General features: G+C 41.6%; 1 protein-coding gene across 2 annotated transcripts; it reads left to right on the forward strand.

Annotated features, from left to right (window-relative positions):
- Positions 1-215: 215 nt before the first annotated feature.
- On the forward strand, positions 216-16,621 carry nol8 (nucleolar protein 8). 2 transcript variants are annotated; one of them, XM_087135438.1, is made up of 15 exons: positions 216-341; positions 1,846-2,124; positions 2,428-2,490; positions 3,257-3,335; positions 3,647-3,824; positions 4,394-6,001; positions 6,496-6,603; positions 7,557-7,691; positions 8,555-8,627; positions 9,218-9,353; positions 10,431-10,511; positions 10,709-10,863; positions 11,441-11,680; positions 12,694-12,776; positions 13,198-16,621. In XM_087135438.1, the coding sequence occupies exons 2-15, from the start codon at positions 1,986-1,988 to the stop codon at positions 13,279-13,281; spliced, it is 3,162 nt and encodes a 1,053-aa protein (XP_086991564.1). In that variant the 5' UTR covers positions 216-341; positions 1,846-1,985; the 3' UTR covers positions 13,282-16,621. The 2 variants fall into 2 exon arrangements, with proteins under 2 accessions (XP_086991564.1, XP_086991565.1); XM_087135439.1 differs by lacking the exons at positions 216-341; positions 3,257-3,335 and having other exon boundaries at positions 2,066-2,124.
- The last annotated feature ends 497 nt before the right edge of the window (positions 16,622-17,118 follow it).

Here is a 17,118-nt window from a genome sequence, read left to right on the forward strand (position 1 = left end):
GATCGCCTTGCTGAGGGCTGAAGCTACATTTTGATTTTTTTTGCGGGAGACGGAGGGGAAATGAAGGTTGTAACACCCTTCCCCCAAGCCGCGCCCCCAATAAAAATCCCCACGAGCAGTCTCACTTGGTACCCCGACGCCCACAATATATTTACCATGTGTGCAAGCTGTATTAATGCTGGCTACCAGACTTACTGAACTTTTTCGTGTGTATCGTGTGTACCTTCCTCCATCGTGCGTGCGCATGTCTCTTTTTTGGTGAAAACAAGGGTGTCGCACGTGTGGCGATGAAACTTGGCACTCGGAGTTATTAATCGTATTTTTTACTGAAGCAAGGACGGGTAAGTTTGGTTTGATCCTTCAACTTACTACATGTACAGTAACGATACTGTGAGCATTCCATTAACAAGCCTTTCCGTGTCGACTATAAGTATAAGCTAAAACTTAAAAGCCAGCTGCTGTTTCCTCCATCAGTCCATGCTGTGGGATACTGCCGATTTGCATTGCACATGTTTTGTGATAAATTGAATTAGGCTTAGGCCACTGTCACTGTAGGCCAACCCCCCCTCTCTGGCCAGTTCTAATAATACATGTTAATCGTTAGAACTAGTCACTAGAAGGTATCTTCAGACAGACGGAGGGGTAGGCCTTCTTGGCAATTACCTTTTTTAGCAGCAGCCAATATTTTCTGATGCAGCCATCATTCATGCCATGCAACCATGACAACCAGCATCATGAACATGGTGTCTCTTCTCAAAAGTTGGAAATGTCCCAGTGTCCACGAGATTAGGAGTTGGTTTGATGAGAAGAGGCATATAGGCCAAGATCTACGGATGCCAGTAATTATTGCCTACAGTGACCTATTACTAGCTATCAGAAAGCAGAAATATGTCAAGAAAATTTCAATTTAGGAAGGACAAAATCCAAGTCGTTTACTTACATTAGACCACAGACAACACCTAGAATTTTCAGACCAGTCCCATAGGGTTTGTGCAGAGGGTGTCAAGTGGCGTCCGTACATGGAACTCTTTCCGGTTTGATTTTGTTTGGAATTGTTTTTCTTTACAGGTAGCATGTGTAGGCCTAGGCCTACAGTCGTTTTCCCAGTTCTGGATTTTTCCTAGTTCTGGTTCGTTTGAAAAGAAAACACAATCATTTTTCTGTTGTTTTTGGATACCACATTGTAAGATGATTGCTGTTTTGAAACATAAAATGTAAGCTTCTATGTTCTTGTTGTACAGATTACACTTTCAGAATTTGTCGCATGTCTAGAAAAGGAATTTCAACCAGCAGTTGGACTCACATTTTGACATGGTCAGATGGTTTGTCAAAAATTATGGGAGCCAAAAAATTGACAAAAAAATTAGAGGCTAGAGGGTCACTCACTATCCTTGATACTAAGTACATGTTTCATAGCTGACAGTAAACTCTCACATCAAATGTCTATCGCATCTGAATTACTTTTAGAATCTCAATTTTGGAAAATTTACCAGAAGCTGAATGTGGTGAACGTGGGGAACTCAACTACATAAATTTTCAAAATAGATTCAAAAAAATTGAGTCAAAATTTGCCCAAGTTCTCTTTTCAAATTGACTGGAATTTTAAAATATTAACTAATTTTCTCTAAAGAAATTCTTCATCAGAAAGTTCTACCCTGGTTCTTTCTGAAAAATTTATTTTTCCCTTTATTGCTTTTTATGCGCGAAGAAGATTTTGAAGTAATCCAGAACTGGCTACACCAATCTAGAACTAGAAAAAGTGTTTTCGTCGGTTTTGTCGATCCTGCAAATCCAAATTAGAAATTTGAATTTTGAAAATATTTTGTATTGTCTCCTGCATGCAAGGTGGACCACTGACCACATTTCACTGGAATCTGAGGATTATTTGAGGTGCAGTCAGGCTTGAACAATTTTTGCGATCTGGAACTAAGGAAATAATCATGGTTCTTAGCCTGAGTTGATCCCCCTTGCCTGATGAAACCAAGATGAAATCTGAACCCGATAGAAGACGACTCTTTGTTGGAGGTCTGCACAAGGATGTCACCTCGGCAGACCTTGAGCAACGCTTTGGAAAGTTCGGATCAGTCACAGATGTCAATGTCAGGACAAAGCGGGATAGTCAAGGTATGCAATGCAGGTTACAGATGGTCAGAAATTTGGCCCAATGTTATGATTTCCACCGGAAATTTGCACAGAAAACTGGGGTTGTTTACTGTTTTCAATTATTTTTCTGTTTTTGCTCATCATACAGATAGTAAGCATAGAGACTGCTTTTGAAGCATTTAAGTTCTGAAGGAGAAATGAAGAAGGTTTTTTTCCTTTTTAAAATGCTCAACAAAGTCATGCAAAGAATTTCTTCCACACCTTCAGAAATTTGATGTTACCTTCAGAAAGTTCGTGATTCGCTTTCTTGATTTTTTTTAACAGGCCAAATAGTGAATGTGTTTGCTTATGTGGACATCAACATCACAGAGACCAATTTCAAGAAGTGTAAGTCCTTGAAAGTTTGAGTAGCACTTACAGGTAGGGCTGAGACAATTTGAATAATTTACTGTTCGAATATTTGATCTTCAATTCGATCGAATATCCAAATATTTGGTTGTACTGACCAACAGATTGTTGATGAACAAACCATATACAAAGTCAGTTGCAATAACACACACAATTGTACATTATAATCACTATAACAGCTTCCCATGTCTAGGGGTATCTTCAGCCATGATTTAGCAAGATTGGAGAGATGAACAAGACTTCTTGCCCTGTTGAAAATTTCTATTCCTTTTAAATTTGTTACTGAATAATTTACGTTTTGAATCGTTGAAAAATTTCTGTCGCTTTTCATTTGAATCTGCTTGAAACAAGCCTCCATAGTGCAACTTTTCTCATTTAAAACAAAAGAAAATTCTCCCTTTTCATGAATTTTGCTTCTGAATATTCTACTTCAAAAAAAAAATTTGAATATTCAATAATCGATTGAATATTCAGATGTTCAGCACAGCCCTACTTACAGGAGACACTAAAGCGATAGAATGCTGTTTTCGTATAAATGTCATTTATTCAATTAAACTCTTATCTGTTTTCAACATGACCTGAGAATGGGTTGAAATGCTCATTTCCTCATCGGTGACTTCCATGTGCTACTTTAAGAGCAGCGCCAAGCCTTGCAGAGGTCATTTGTAGAAAATTAGAAAGTTTATACCATTCCACAAATTTTTTAAAAATTGTTTTTACTTTATACTGATTTGAATCTTGGCAGGCCTATCAACATACAACAATGCCAAGTGGAAAGGACACATAATGAAAGTACAAGTTGCGAAGAAGGACTTTTTGACCAAGTAAGAAACATCCAGACCGATGGTACCATCAAAGTAAAGGCCGGTTTATATTTCTTGAAAGCATAACATGAAAGCAAAACTGCGTTGTCAAATCTAATATATTTATGCTGCAAATTTGTAAAGCTTAAAACCACTTAAGTTCAAATAAATTTTGCTGCAACTGCTTCATGCATTGGCATCACTTTCACATTTGCCTGAAGTTTGAACCGGCCTTTGCTTTGTTTGTTTGCTCCTTGTGCAATGCGATGATGGCTTCTGAGTTTACCTTCCAAAAACAAATACGCCATTCCTTCGTGGTTTGTTTATTTCAGACTTGCAAAAGAGCGGAAAGAAGCCCAGGAAACCCCAGAGCCTGACATCAAGAAGACAAGAAAGCTGAAGGAGGAGGATTCAGCCAGGGAAAGGCTGGAGGAGAGTATGAAGAAGGCAGGCGTGGAGGACTTTGTCATGAAGAAAGCTGTTCCTGGGACACCGATACCAGGAGAAACGGTTAGTTCAAGTGGAAACCTTGCTTCTGGTGTTGAAGGAAAATCTTTATTGATGTTGTTGATATTCAAAACTGATTTTTTTTTTTCTTCTTGATGCAAATGCTTTTAAATTGGGGATTTTAGTTCGCTTGAATTCAGTAAGAGGTTTCATACAGAGATGTTTTTGTCTGTTGCATGGTTGGACAAAGGTGAGATGGTTCCCAAATGTGCTTCTTGAGTTTGCCTGGAATACGGGTGATTCACAGTTGTGTGCCACCAAGAGTTTGCAACGCGTTGGCCGATCATAATGCGCGAAATTTGTTGACCCTTTCCAAACGCGCGTTGGGTCGACAAATTTTGTGCATTGTGATTGGCCAACGCGTTGCAAACTCTTGGTGGCGCACTCTTGTGTTGAGCATGCACTTATATGAACTTAATACTTGACTCAAGAAACATTTGGAATCCCACTTGTGTTACAGTTCATACCAATGATCACTCTACTTGACATTCAAATTAGCAGATCTTCTGACATTTCTTTTTACAACATACCTACTTAATTGGAGTGTTTTCTAATTTTTTTCTTTCTCACAGAATTGGGTTGTTGGCAAATTTGGCCGCGTTCTTCCCATCATGCACATGCGGCGTAAGGATAAGAGATCAACGATGACCTTTGACCCCTCCAAGTATGTACACCACGTTCGTAAATTCAAGGAGGATGCCAAGAGTGACCAGATCATAGCTGGCAGACCTGTGGAATATCTGACTTGGCATCTTCCGGAGACAATATCGGATATGGATCGAAAAAGAATGGGGGATTTTCCAGAGTATGCACGCAAGAAGAAAACAAAACTTGGCCAGCAAGAAATGTGGTTCAAAGATGACATGTCTGAAAGGAAGCAAATTAGTCTTTCCAGGAGTACAGATGAAACTCGACGAGGCACAGGAAAGTTCCAACTTTCTGAGGGAGACTTTGAAATTGTCGGTTTGAACACTGGAAAATCCAACAGCAGCAGAACAGATTTGGTCAAGCTCAAACCTTACCGGGCGCAAATGCAAGGGAGCGTAAATTTCGACCAAAGTAGTTCAGTTGAAGGAGATCGGGGCAGGCTGTGCAGGGATGTACAAGACTTGATGGAGCAGTGCAATCTGGAATCGGACGACGATTCGTGCGGGTCAGCCGACACAGATGACATTTGCAATTTTGCCAGGAAAGGCACCGAGGCAGAGTCCGAAGGGCAAGAGTCGCTGAGAAATTGGGCGGAGGAATACTACAGCACGGAGAAGATGGCTGCTATGTCAGGCGGTACGGAAGACTTTGACGGTTCCGGACAGGAGGATACCATGACTGAAATGACAGTACACTCAACGGGCTCATCCCCTATCAAGGAAAGCAGGAGAACAACTACCAGACCAATCGACAGATTCCAAAGTGTTTCTCCCGGCAGACGCAAAAAGGCAGATGGCCCTCCTCCTGAAAATATCCAGCTTGGGAGTGCCGAGGAAAATGACAACAGTGGAGCAGAGTTCGATATTGATACGGCCAGGAGAGGGGAAGAGGATGACAAAGTAAGCAAAGAGGACGGCGGCAATTATGAAGATGGTGCTGATGAAGATTCCGACGATGATGAAGATGACAGTATTAGCAGAGATAGTAATGATGCTAATGAGGATACCGATGGCGATGATGATGCAGACGGTAATGATGAGGAGGAGTTTGAGGCTGAGCATAGAGACAAAGCAGAGAATGACGATATCAACAATTTGTCGCCAAATAGCACTTTTTATCGTAGCGGCGGGGAGAGCATCACCCCGAGCGATAACAGCAGAGTGCAAAGGAAAACAGAGCACAAGGGTAATCTTGGAAAGAGAAGAAAAAATGAGATTGTCGATGGGAGTGATGCAGGTGACGGCAGTGCAGACAACAATGCTAGCAATACTGATGACCAGTCATCAGATCTGGACGGTACAAGTGACACCGATTCCAGTGAAAGCTCGGACCCCACTGAAGAAACACAGACACCTCGAAGGAGACCTTCGACTGGCAACATGGACTCTGAAGCAAGAAAACCTACACTGGGCTCTCCCGGGAATCCAAGCAAACTCAGGCAGTCCAACCAGATACGGTTGGAGTCAGTCAAGAAGAGGCAAGCGGCCATCTTGACCCAGAAGGCTGCCATCCAAGATGCCCTGAAATCTCTGGTAAGCAGGATGTGGCTCTGGGTCCCATTGTTTCCGGACCTCGCTACATGTTTGCCTCACTCTTTTTTTTTTTTTACATTTTACAAGTCAAAAATTACCTCTGTGGCTTTCTTTTTAGGTATCTGAAAGATTGAGGAGTCATTTATTAGAGGACGACGTTCAAAATATGCAATGCTTATCAAATATGGCAGTTTAGGACATGCATGTATAATACAGCGTCCCAGATTGCAATATTTTGGTTAGATGTACATGTTTAATGATGTGGTTGTTTCAGCTCTGTGTATTTAGTTCCGTCTGAGAGTCTGTGAGTGAAAATTGGCAAGGTTTTTTTTTGAGGTATATGGACTCAATCCCAAGACTTGCTCGCACGAGCGTTCACGCTTGTCTCTAATACTGACCGAGTTCGTCAGTGATTTCATGGCCGATTCCACCATCAATCAAATTGCTGTTACGAATGTTTTGAGTTCGATCTGTGACTTGTCATTCCTCTTCAGGATTTGAAAGGGGGCTCACTTTCTGTTGGGCACCATGTAAGATTCGACTCGGATGACGAAGCCTCAGAAGCAGAGCGTACCGAACAAGATCAGAGTGTTATGTCTAAGGTATGATGCTTTATGATGTTACTTCGTGATTTCCCCGCTCATTGGATGCGCAAACGTTTTATACACCCAAGGGAGCGGAATAATCAGGGGTATAAATGTTAAGGCAGTCATTTCAAGCGTGAGCAGCAAATCAAATCGACAACTTTCTCTGTCCTTTTTATACCCATTTATTCCTTGTTGGGAAGAAGCAGCAAAAGTGATGGACTGTCTGGCCCAAGAACACAAGCAGTGTAACCTCACCGGTCGGATGTCAACTCTCAATGAGCAGGATGAATGCACAGATTTTTAGATTAATGTTTGATCTTCGTGCCAGAAGGTCACCGCATTCCATAGACTAGCTATCTGGTGGCGAAACCTAACGAAATGAAGTCAAACCTTTTTCAATTTCGGTAATTTCAGTTGAAGTTTATGTCAGTAATTCGTTTTAATAGAAAAGGCAATATAGATACCCACACTGTATTACCCTTACAAGAGATGGATTGATAAGACTTGAAGGTTTTCATGGTCAAAGAACTATACGAGTGAAACGATTGCGGTTACACCATGGATCAATCTCTTTCTTGAGTATGTGTGGTTCTGAGAAGAACCGGGGAATAACTCAACGTTTTGAACAGTGCACTCTGTCCGACTACAGGAGACTTCCTGAAGACGGATGGATGTGGATTTGATAGATTTGGGATGGTTAGTGTTAAAGACCTCTTTTTTGTCCTAAAGACAGACAGAGTACATTGTTAGAAACGTCACGTTATTCCCCGGTTCTTCTCAGAACCACACATACTCAAGAAAGAGATTGATCCATGGCGTAACCGCAGTGGTTTTACTCAAGAGATGGATTCCCATTGCTCATGATTTGATTGAGCTCATGGCATCATTTTCAGACAATATCATGTCTTGGCGTGTTGGAAAATTTTTTGCCGAAGTGTATGAAGTGCTCTGTTCCTTCCTTGTGATAGACTGAAACTTCAAGTGGCAGACGACCAGGTCTCTTTGATAGCGATGATGAAGAGAGGATGGAAGAAATGGACAAGACTGGCGACGAAGAGAGATTTAAGATCAAACCGCAGTTCCAAGGAAAGGCAGGGGAAAAGGTAAGGGGAAGAGAAATCATTAATTTGGTACAGCAAGATTCAACATCAAGTCCAAAAGTACCTCTTTTTGTGAAGGTCACTAGCTTTTCCTCATTGAATTTATGAACCAGCTTGAATTCAGTACGTAACTGCCTATGGTTGTACATTTCACTTGGAAACATGGCTGGTATAACTTTGCGGATGTGTAATAAATATCTACATGTAATGTTAACTTGAACGGGCCAGAAGAGGAAAAAAGTGAACTAGCAACCAGCATTCCTGAAAGAAAAAGAGAATAGTTCCTCCAGTCAGAAGGAATTAACCTAAACTCTCAAGTGTCTTTTGCTAAGCACCGGACCAAATCTGTGCAACACAACCTGTGGAGTCTGCATTTCTTGCTAAGAAGTCCACCACCGGCATGTTGGTCTTTATTGATGGACCTGTTGCCGATGGCTTACATGGCATCCTCAGTGCTGTTGCCACGACAACATGCACTGAATGCCCCGGCAGTGCTTCTGGCCTCCAGGACTAAGCCCATCATAATCCATCAATATCTGGTCACCTTAGGCCTCCTGGACTGAGTCTAAACAAAAGCCACCAATAGTGGGTGTGGATTTGATGGATTTGGGATGGTTAGGGTTAAAGACCTGCTTTATGTTCAAATGATAACATTTGGCTTTTCATCTAAGTCTTCTGCTGATTTTACATGTATATTGTTTATGTTGATTGCCGCAGCAGAGATTTCTGAAGACGTTCTCAGATGAGCTTGACAGTAAACCCAAATTCAATCCGTAATTGCTGCCAGCTAGTTGTGCCGCTAGGATTATCGGTCACTTAAACCGGATGTAATTGGTTTGTTTTGTTTTCACCGATGGTATCAACAGTTACTTAGACTTCAGCATAGGATCGGCACAGATAGTCGCTTCAAGCTGGGGGAACTATTCCTGGAAGATGAAGGTAAAACACTTGTTTCCGTTCCACCATCCCCCTCTCCCATATAGAATATTTTGTAGGACGTATGCTCACATGAGGCCATACGATGGTCGAGATAAGTGGTACCAGTCTGTTTTTGTTACAATGTGCTTTGGGTGGACTTAAAACCTGACTTTATACATGTATACTGTAGGGAAGGCAGTGCCCTCAAAGGTCTTGAAACTGTACTGGTTGCTATGTGCTTCTGACAGTCTTCACTTTCATTGGTGGCTTTTTATTTATGCACGGATGTGGAATGCGGTTCCTATGTGCAGGCTGGGCATTTAGATATTCGAGTTGATCCCTGGCAGATGTCATAATAACAACACAATGATGTTTCTGATTCTGCTAAAATGCAAGATTTCTAAAAACAGAAATGTATTTAGATACGAACTTGAAAATACTTGAATCCTCACTGTCCTAAACATGTCAATATCCACCAAGTGTTTTGGAAGATTTTGAAAGAAAGTGTGTCTTGAGGAGCTTGCACATTGGTGGAGTTTCTAGGGTTCAGGAAGATATCTCAGAAAATGTGTTCGTAGTTTGGGATGTGTGATTCTTTGCTTGGTGTACAGACGAAAGTAATGAGGAGGACATTGGTGAAAATCAAGACTTGAAGGCAGAGAAACAGAAAGCGCTGTCTGTGTTGGAGGACATTGTCGGGAGTCAGGCTATGCACAGCCTGGAGAGCAAGACTACTTCAAACTTCAGGTAAGGTGGATTGATCTTTATCAGCATGTAGATGATGTCAGTTGCTGTTGGTTGAGGAGTATTCTTTGACACTGCTAGTTTGCTTACCAAAAATGAGGTTTCGGATTACAGTCTTTCACTAATGATGTAGCCCTTTAAAGTCCAAAATGTTTACTTGCTTACTGATTTGTTGCAAGACAGTCTGTGACAGTTGCTTGGAAACGAGAGTTACAGATGTTGAAACAGGATGCTGATATGCCAAGATAACATGAAATTGTATGCAAGGTAATAAACCTGTCTGGCCCATTTAGCCTTTGGGTCTCTTGTGATCGGAAACTTTTTAAAATTTAAGATTAACCACTTACTGCCGGGTTTCCGGTACCTGACATATTCTCTATATGCGTGGCAGGGGTCTCCGAACTCGGTCAAAGGGAACTGGGCCTTGTAACAAAAGACTAGGCTTCTTGGTTTTACCAACATTTTTTTCTCTCTCAATTGTGGAGATAATCCAGCCTTGTTTTGAAACAGTATACCACGGTTTGGGGGATTTAGCGCAAGCGGATTACCACCGGGGACAAAAGCGCTCCACCACCGCAGCGATGAGCCACACAGTATCGCTGCATGCTAATCTGGCCCCTATTGAAAAGAGGTCAGCAGTATACTGTGCCGGTTTCGTGAACAAAAGAAAATTATGTAACACCGCACAATCTGGGCTCTTTTTACAAGGCAGCAGGCCTGGCTGAAATACTCCAGCGTTTATAGATGTTGTCTGTCAGATTAGAGTAGAAACCAGACAGTCCTTCGTGTGGATGGAAGTGTCCAGTAAATGAAGATAGGAATTTTTAAAGAATTTTGAAAACAGAAAAAAATGATAATTATTCCGTCCCAGCATCATCAACATTGATAACTGCCACTGGCGCGAAGTGGTTAAGAGTCCTCTAGTGCTCACCGTATGGTGGTCTTCACAACACTCTTACACTGTTCAGAGGGCAAGATGATTCAGTCCAAGCAAAGTCTTTCCAGTGGACCAAGTCATGTTTCATTCTACCAATTTGTGTCATGAAATCAAAAGTTCGTATTTTTTCCTCCTTTTTCCAGGGATCCTAGTCGATTGAGATATGATCCGACGAGGGAGGACCATGCTCATTTTGAGAGAGCAAATACTTCAATATCAAATGCGTAAGTTATTCGCTCTACACTTACTGCAACTATCCATTATTTGAATCCGTTGTTGCAATTCATTATATTGAAATCCTTAGAAGCAAACAATTAATACCTGAAATTTTAATGTAATCTTGGAGTGAATCTTTTTATCCTATTTGTTGTTTTGTTCAGTATAAAACAACAAAATGTTTAAGAAGTTTCTATCTGCACAGATCTTCTATAAAGAAAAAGGACAAGACAAAAGCTGAGACAGTAATTCCTGAGGTCTCTAAGGATGTGTACTATGAGGTCAGTGACCTGACGTTCACCGGGAGTAAAGACGAGAATCAACCCTTCAGGTTCTTTGGAGATGATGAGTTGGAGACAGGTGAGAAGCCTTGATTTTTTTAACAGGGGAGCTCGAGCATTTTTTTGTTAAATGTGACCCAAACTAAAGAAGTGACTCATGAGTCACCAGGGCTACTTTGGGTTGCAGGCCTAGAAAAGAATCTTGGACAATGTGTAACATTGAGAACACTCAACAATTTCTGCCCGCAATGTCCATTTTTCTATACGGTAAATTAAGGAGCGGAACCATTCTATATTCACTAAATCACTTAAATGGCCTTAAGATTCATGTTGTGGGATTCATTCATAAATTAGCTTAAAAGTCTGCTTTTGCCTTGGAACAGTTCAAGCCCAAAGTGGTTTAGTGTCACTAGGTTGTCAAGGTCAAAGGGCACATTCAAGTTAAGATGTTGCATTGCAGCCATAAAGACTGTTGTCAAGACAGTGCAGGTTATTAGTGTGGAAAACCAGAGGGGAGGGTAGACGATGAATATCACCTCTCCATGGGAGTCAAACCTACATTTGTGGGTTAGAAATTTAAATCCAAACTTTTGAACTGTTACGAAGAAGTAAAAATGTGTTTCACCCTAAAGGAAAATTTGTTTTATTTCATGCAGAGAATGATGACAGTGGTGTAGGTTTTGGCACCCTCCAGAAGGACATACAGGCTGCCACAACTCTGGGAAAGAGGCAGCTTGCACTCGACAGTAGCGACAGTGAGAGTGAGGTGGAAGAAGTGAAGCATGATGGGATGGATGACATGGACATCGCATCAGCTCCCGATGCAACAGCAGACAGCCAACCGACATCGGCCCACCAAGGATTTTTCTTTCAGCCTGACGATATACGATTGAAAAGTACGCATTTTGTGCCGATTTCATTTCATTCTTTATACAAATAGCATAATAATTACATTGCTAATGCCTTAGCAGTTTCCTATCAAGTGAAAGACACAGTCACCTGGAAATTTGACTTCAAAGCTGAAGCTTAAGACTGCAAAACAAACCTGGGTTTAAGAGAAGGCTTTACACTTCCAATTACACAATCTGCGGACTGCCTTGAATACTTAACCACTTTCCTCTGGAGTTCCCTGTACCGGGTACCTTGAATTAGTACGCATAGCCGGGGGTGCCCGAAATCGGACAAAGGAGTTGGGCCTTGTAACAAAAGACTCTACTCGGAACAAAAGACTGATCTGGTGGGAATTGCTATTGTTTTTCAGTTGGCGTTAGCAGAGGTAATCTGTCATTGTTTTGAAACAGTATACCACTGTTTGTGGCATTCAGTGCCAGCGAATTATTAGAGCGGACAAAAGTGCTCCAGCACTCTAGCGATGAACAATACGGTACTGCTGCACCCTGATCTGGCTGCATTTAAAAAGACACCGCTACCATTCCGCAATGAACTGGGCCAATTTCGAACAATTATGCAACGTCGCACAATCTGGGCTCTCTTTACTTGGCGGCAGGCCTGGCTGCAATAATCAGGAGTCAGTAGAGGTTACCTGTCAGATTAGAGTAGACTCCAGACAGTTATTTGTGTGGGTGTAAACGTCTAGTAAATGAAGTTGTGAATTTTTGAAGAATGATGAAAACAGAAAATCTTGAAAATCGCCGGGGAACTCGTCCCGCATATGCAAATTCCACCCGGCAGGAAGTGGTTAATGCTTGCTTAATCTCCTGTTCAAACCTGCTTGTGCTGATATGATATATTTATTGAGTACATTTAGCCCCCAGCTGACTCTAAATTCTTGTGTTATCCTTCTCGCTGGGCCCAGAGAGATTCCTATGAACCGTCTCAACTCCATGAAGAGTATATACATATTCCTCCGGTCTCCAAAACAAGTTCTGTTCTTTTTTTCCGATCAAAGCTGGCCCAGAGCAGTTCTGTCGCAAGCTGAGCCAGGAAGGAATGTACCAATGGTTTGAAGAGCAGAAAGCTGAACTGCAGAGGGTAAGTTGAATTGAATGTGTGGCAGGTGCAGTGATTGGGGTGTAGAAAAATCTTGATTCAGACCCTTGTGCTCCCCCCCCCAAACGTGGGTCCTGAGTGTTCTTTTTAAGGAAACATAGTACACGCCCGGGCTGTATGTGTCACTGTATGGCTTATTATGTTCAACTGACTGTCCATTTATGCAGTGTTTGTTAAAGTGCAAAGCCAACATTTAAGACTGTATTTATAAACTCGTGGTATACCAGTAGCCACTGTCCATAATCTAAGATTGAATTATATTCTTTGAGTTCAGCGAACCCTAACCCCCTAGGGTGTAAAATCATATTGAAATTGGAGGATTTGGGACTGTTAGGGTTAATTAGAAATTAATCATGTGAAATGGTACAACATTAAGAACTCCAAGTCCATTTGTGAATTACAGGAATTCAAGAAGAGGCACCAGAGGGCTCTACGAGACTCCAAGAAGATCGCCCGTCAAAGCCCCGGCAAGAAACTCAGGAGGTGATCAGACATGTAAGTGCCTGTTTTCCTTCCGCTGTTGTGATTTTGTTGGGTGATGATCCTCAATACTTGCTAGATCCTGTGCTCGGTTCACTGGCTGGGATGGACACAAATGCCCTGTCCGACCAGACAAGGGGTGCTTTCACTGTTTACGGCTGCCGCACAATGCTGGTGGTGGAAGTGATGGAGTTAATGAACCGGAGATGTCACACAGCATCGAGTGATTCGTGCACGGTGTTGCTGGTCGTTGAACTCCATTGGAACTGAGTACGCCCATGTGGATGGATGTTGCCCGAGTGCTTGAAGACTTGAAATCATCCCAAGCATTTGTGATCTCTGATCCATCCCTTGGCCTCGGAGGAAGGAGAAATTCCCATGAGGTGAATAACCAGATGCTACCTGATGCCGTCATTCTCCTTTTGGACCTGTGTGAAAGATCAGTGATAAATTTTGCAACTACATGTAGTAAGCTTGTTTGCAGACTATGGAAACCCTGATTACCAATCAGGAAGACTTTGTCATTATTTATGTACAACGTGCAACTCATTGATGACATCGATTGCTGTTGCAGCAGTTGATTTGATGAAAAAAAGCAGGAGGATACTGATAACGATCTTGAATGTACACCTGCAACATTTCGGTCCTCGATCACTTAAACAATAAATTCATTGGAGCCACTCTAGTGAATAGCCTGACAACTGTGTGATGTGTGCACCTGTAGATAAGCATGAGCGACAAAAAAAGATAATATAACTGAAAGTGTTAACTGACTGTGCCATCCAACAGAAATGGGAACCAGCTGATGGTTCTTACCCTATGAACTGTTTCCGTGAGTTCGGAAGATTGTTAGAATGATTCCCTGGATAAACGGCCAACCCTCAGGCCCATTATAACACTCCATCAGTCGGTGCAGAGTTGTTCATCTCTGTGACGACTGCAACTGTCATCACATCCATGGCCAACTGCCGTAGATCGCCTGTCTCAGCCCGCGGCTGCTGTCTGGTGCCCTCGCTACGTGACAGTAGAAATGCCAGCCAAGTTGTATATAATATTTTCTTCAGCACAGTCTAGTCATGCCAGGTGATGGTATATATCAACTGTGCCGGCAATCTGAAGCAATTACAGATACATCAATAAGATCATGTGATGATATGTGTTAGTTACCATCTCTGAGCGTTGCTGACTGTTGAGGGGAATGCTACCCCTTGCTCAGCTCAGTTGCGATAACATTTCATTCAGCCTGTCCATTTGTCGAACAGTTTACATTCACTAATGCAAACCTTGGCAGACAGCACTTTTGCGTAGAAAATAGTTTGATTGATTGATTGATTGATTGATTGATTGATTGATTGATTGATTGATTGATTGATTGATTGATTGATTGATTGATGGCAAAACTACTAGCTGCATTCCAGTGGGCACAGACGCCATCAGTCGTTGATGAACTCAGTGTATGAACCTCTTACACTTTTCATCGATTGTTCTCTAACTTTTATTGGAAAACTGGTCATTATTTCCATTTTTGACATGGGATATTAAGGAACAGATCAAGTGTAACTCTTCGATGCATGTTATTAATGATGTCAGAAACCTTGTGTGGGATTTCCCCATTTTTTTCTGTAGGCTGTTTCATACTTGCATGAAACTTTCACATTGCATTATGAATACAGTAATTCTGTTTCTTAAATGAATCGAAAGTCAATCTTTTCATTGATGACTGGCAAACCACCTCAGAAACATTGTGTTGTTTTATAATTTACACTTTGCCACCGCTTAATAGAACAGATTTTATTTAACCTAATGCTCTGGGCATTTTTGTCCAGTAGCTACTTGAATTCACCCCTAATCTAGCACTGTCATAACCCAGTGGCACGTTCATAATATTTGGGCATTAGGGCTCTGCCCAAATCAAGTGGCTGTGGCTTGGGGCGATGAGAATTGTTGTAGATGATAGCCAATGGTTCCCTTAAGTGCATGCATTATATCTAGCCATAACCTTTGGACTTGGCCTTATCTTCACGTTAATAATTGTGGGCCATGCAGCCATTAATGTGACTTCTTATAGGCCGGTTCATGCTTAACGTAACCCGAATGTAAAATTGTGACATCATATCAAATGTTGATTGTGTGAATTTACAAATGTTCAACACATTTCATCCCAAGCAACTTTCCCTGCAAGTGTTTTGTGATGTCGAATTCACCGGAAATCCTACCACTTGAAACCCTACTATTGCTGCCTGTTCCGGGGTCGGAGATTTCTAGTAGACTGGCTTGACCCCAGAGCATTCAACCTCCATCTTTCCTAACAAGTCCACCCCAGGCTAAAGGGCCATGCAGTACAGCCTCCTGTTACTTTACATGGGCTTGGTGACCCTTGAAAGTTGAAGTATAAAGAATGTACCATTGGGATCCTGCTCAGTAGCGTTTTTTTTTGAGGATGTAAGGTCCCTTGCAAAATATGCAGGAGAAGTTTGGATGCTACTTTTTTAATGCATATTATTGTGAGGAATATGTTTGAATAGTGAAAGTTTGGCTGTACATTATTGGAGTAATTTGTGGAGCTGAAGAAATGCAAACCAATCGTTCGATGAGGAAATGTGATTGTCATTTTTCACCCATATCCTGCTTCGTTCTGATCGCCGTATTGCTACAGAATGCAGGATTTGAATTCTGCCACCACAGATTGTGAGTGTTACTGTTTATAGACACTCCTGGGATTAATGGTCACGTTTGTTTGCACGAAAGCTTCCCGGCGTCGGAAGAACATTGCTAAAAACATGTCCTCAAGAAACAGCAGCGACATCCTCTTCCCTTTTCTAGCTATCACGCGCAAGCAAATTAATTGTCATTGATGTGGCGTGATCCTGTCTTCCTGCTCAAGGTCGCATCTGATCTTTCTTCCTCACCTTTTTTTTTTGTCCAGAAATAGTATATCTGGAATCAAATTGGGCAAGATACAGGTCTGTGAAGAAAATTTTTTTAAATATATTAGTGAGTCCCTCAGACTATTTGAAATTGTATCTTAATCATTTTTAATTTTTGTTTATTTTATCAGTGGGTGCACCATCCAGCTCACATCACACAGAATTATGTACAGATCAGAGAGATGTTGAGTGAAATAAGTTTGTATTTCCCTTTTGGAAAATCTTTGTATCTCGTATTATATATCGTTTGAGATTTTACAGAGGAAATTAAATACTTGACGCTATTTCTTCCGTGATTTAATAGAATACACTTTCCGTATGCAGTGACAAGAACGTAAAAAGTGTCATACCGCTACATTTTATGTATTCTCTTAATATTAAATTTGAATTTCATGCCAATAAAGTAACATGTGGAACAAATTCAGGCTTCAGGCTGAATACCATCAGATTTACTTCCGTCAGTCCTGTCATTCTTGATTTGTATCACTCAAAAGTAAAAATCTAGCTTTCGGTAAATTACAAAGTACTCTTGGTACAAAGTTCGTGCCCTGCCCAGCATGTATTCACAGTAGGCTGAAATTGTTGTGACGATAGTGTCCTGGTCTGGACACTCAAGACAGCCTTTGGACACACTGTCCTTTTTTGGGTCAGGCAAGGTCAAAGCAGGCGCCTGACTTGGTGTTTATGCTCTGGAAACAATGGCTGGCCTGCGAAGTCCCAACATGTGCACCGGATATGAGTCAGCACAGGGAATATCCCCCGGCCCTGCCTCTCTGCATCCCTGCCTTTCTGCGTCCCTGCATTTATTTGTTTGTATCTGTGAAGCTGTATGTTGCGCTGTCTGAGGAACCTCTCTCTTTGTGTATAATTCCTTAGAATGACATTCTGGTTTTCAAAACTCGAGTTTCATACATTTT

Source organism: Acanthaster planci, linkage group LG04 (assembly GCF_054643075.1).
Source record: "Acanthaster planci isolate LZ-2023a linkage group LG04, COTS_SCS, whole genome shotgun sequence".
NCBI classification, from domain to species: domain Eukaryota; kingdom Metazoa; phylum Echinodermata; class Asteroidea; order Valvatida; family Acanthasteridae; genus Acanthaster; species Acanthaster planci.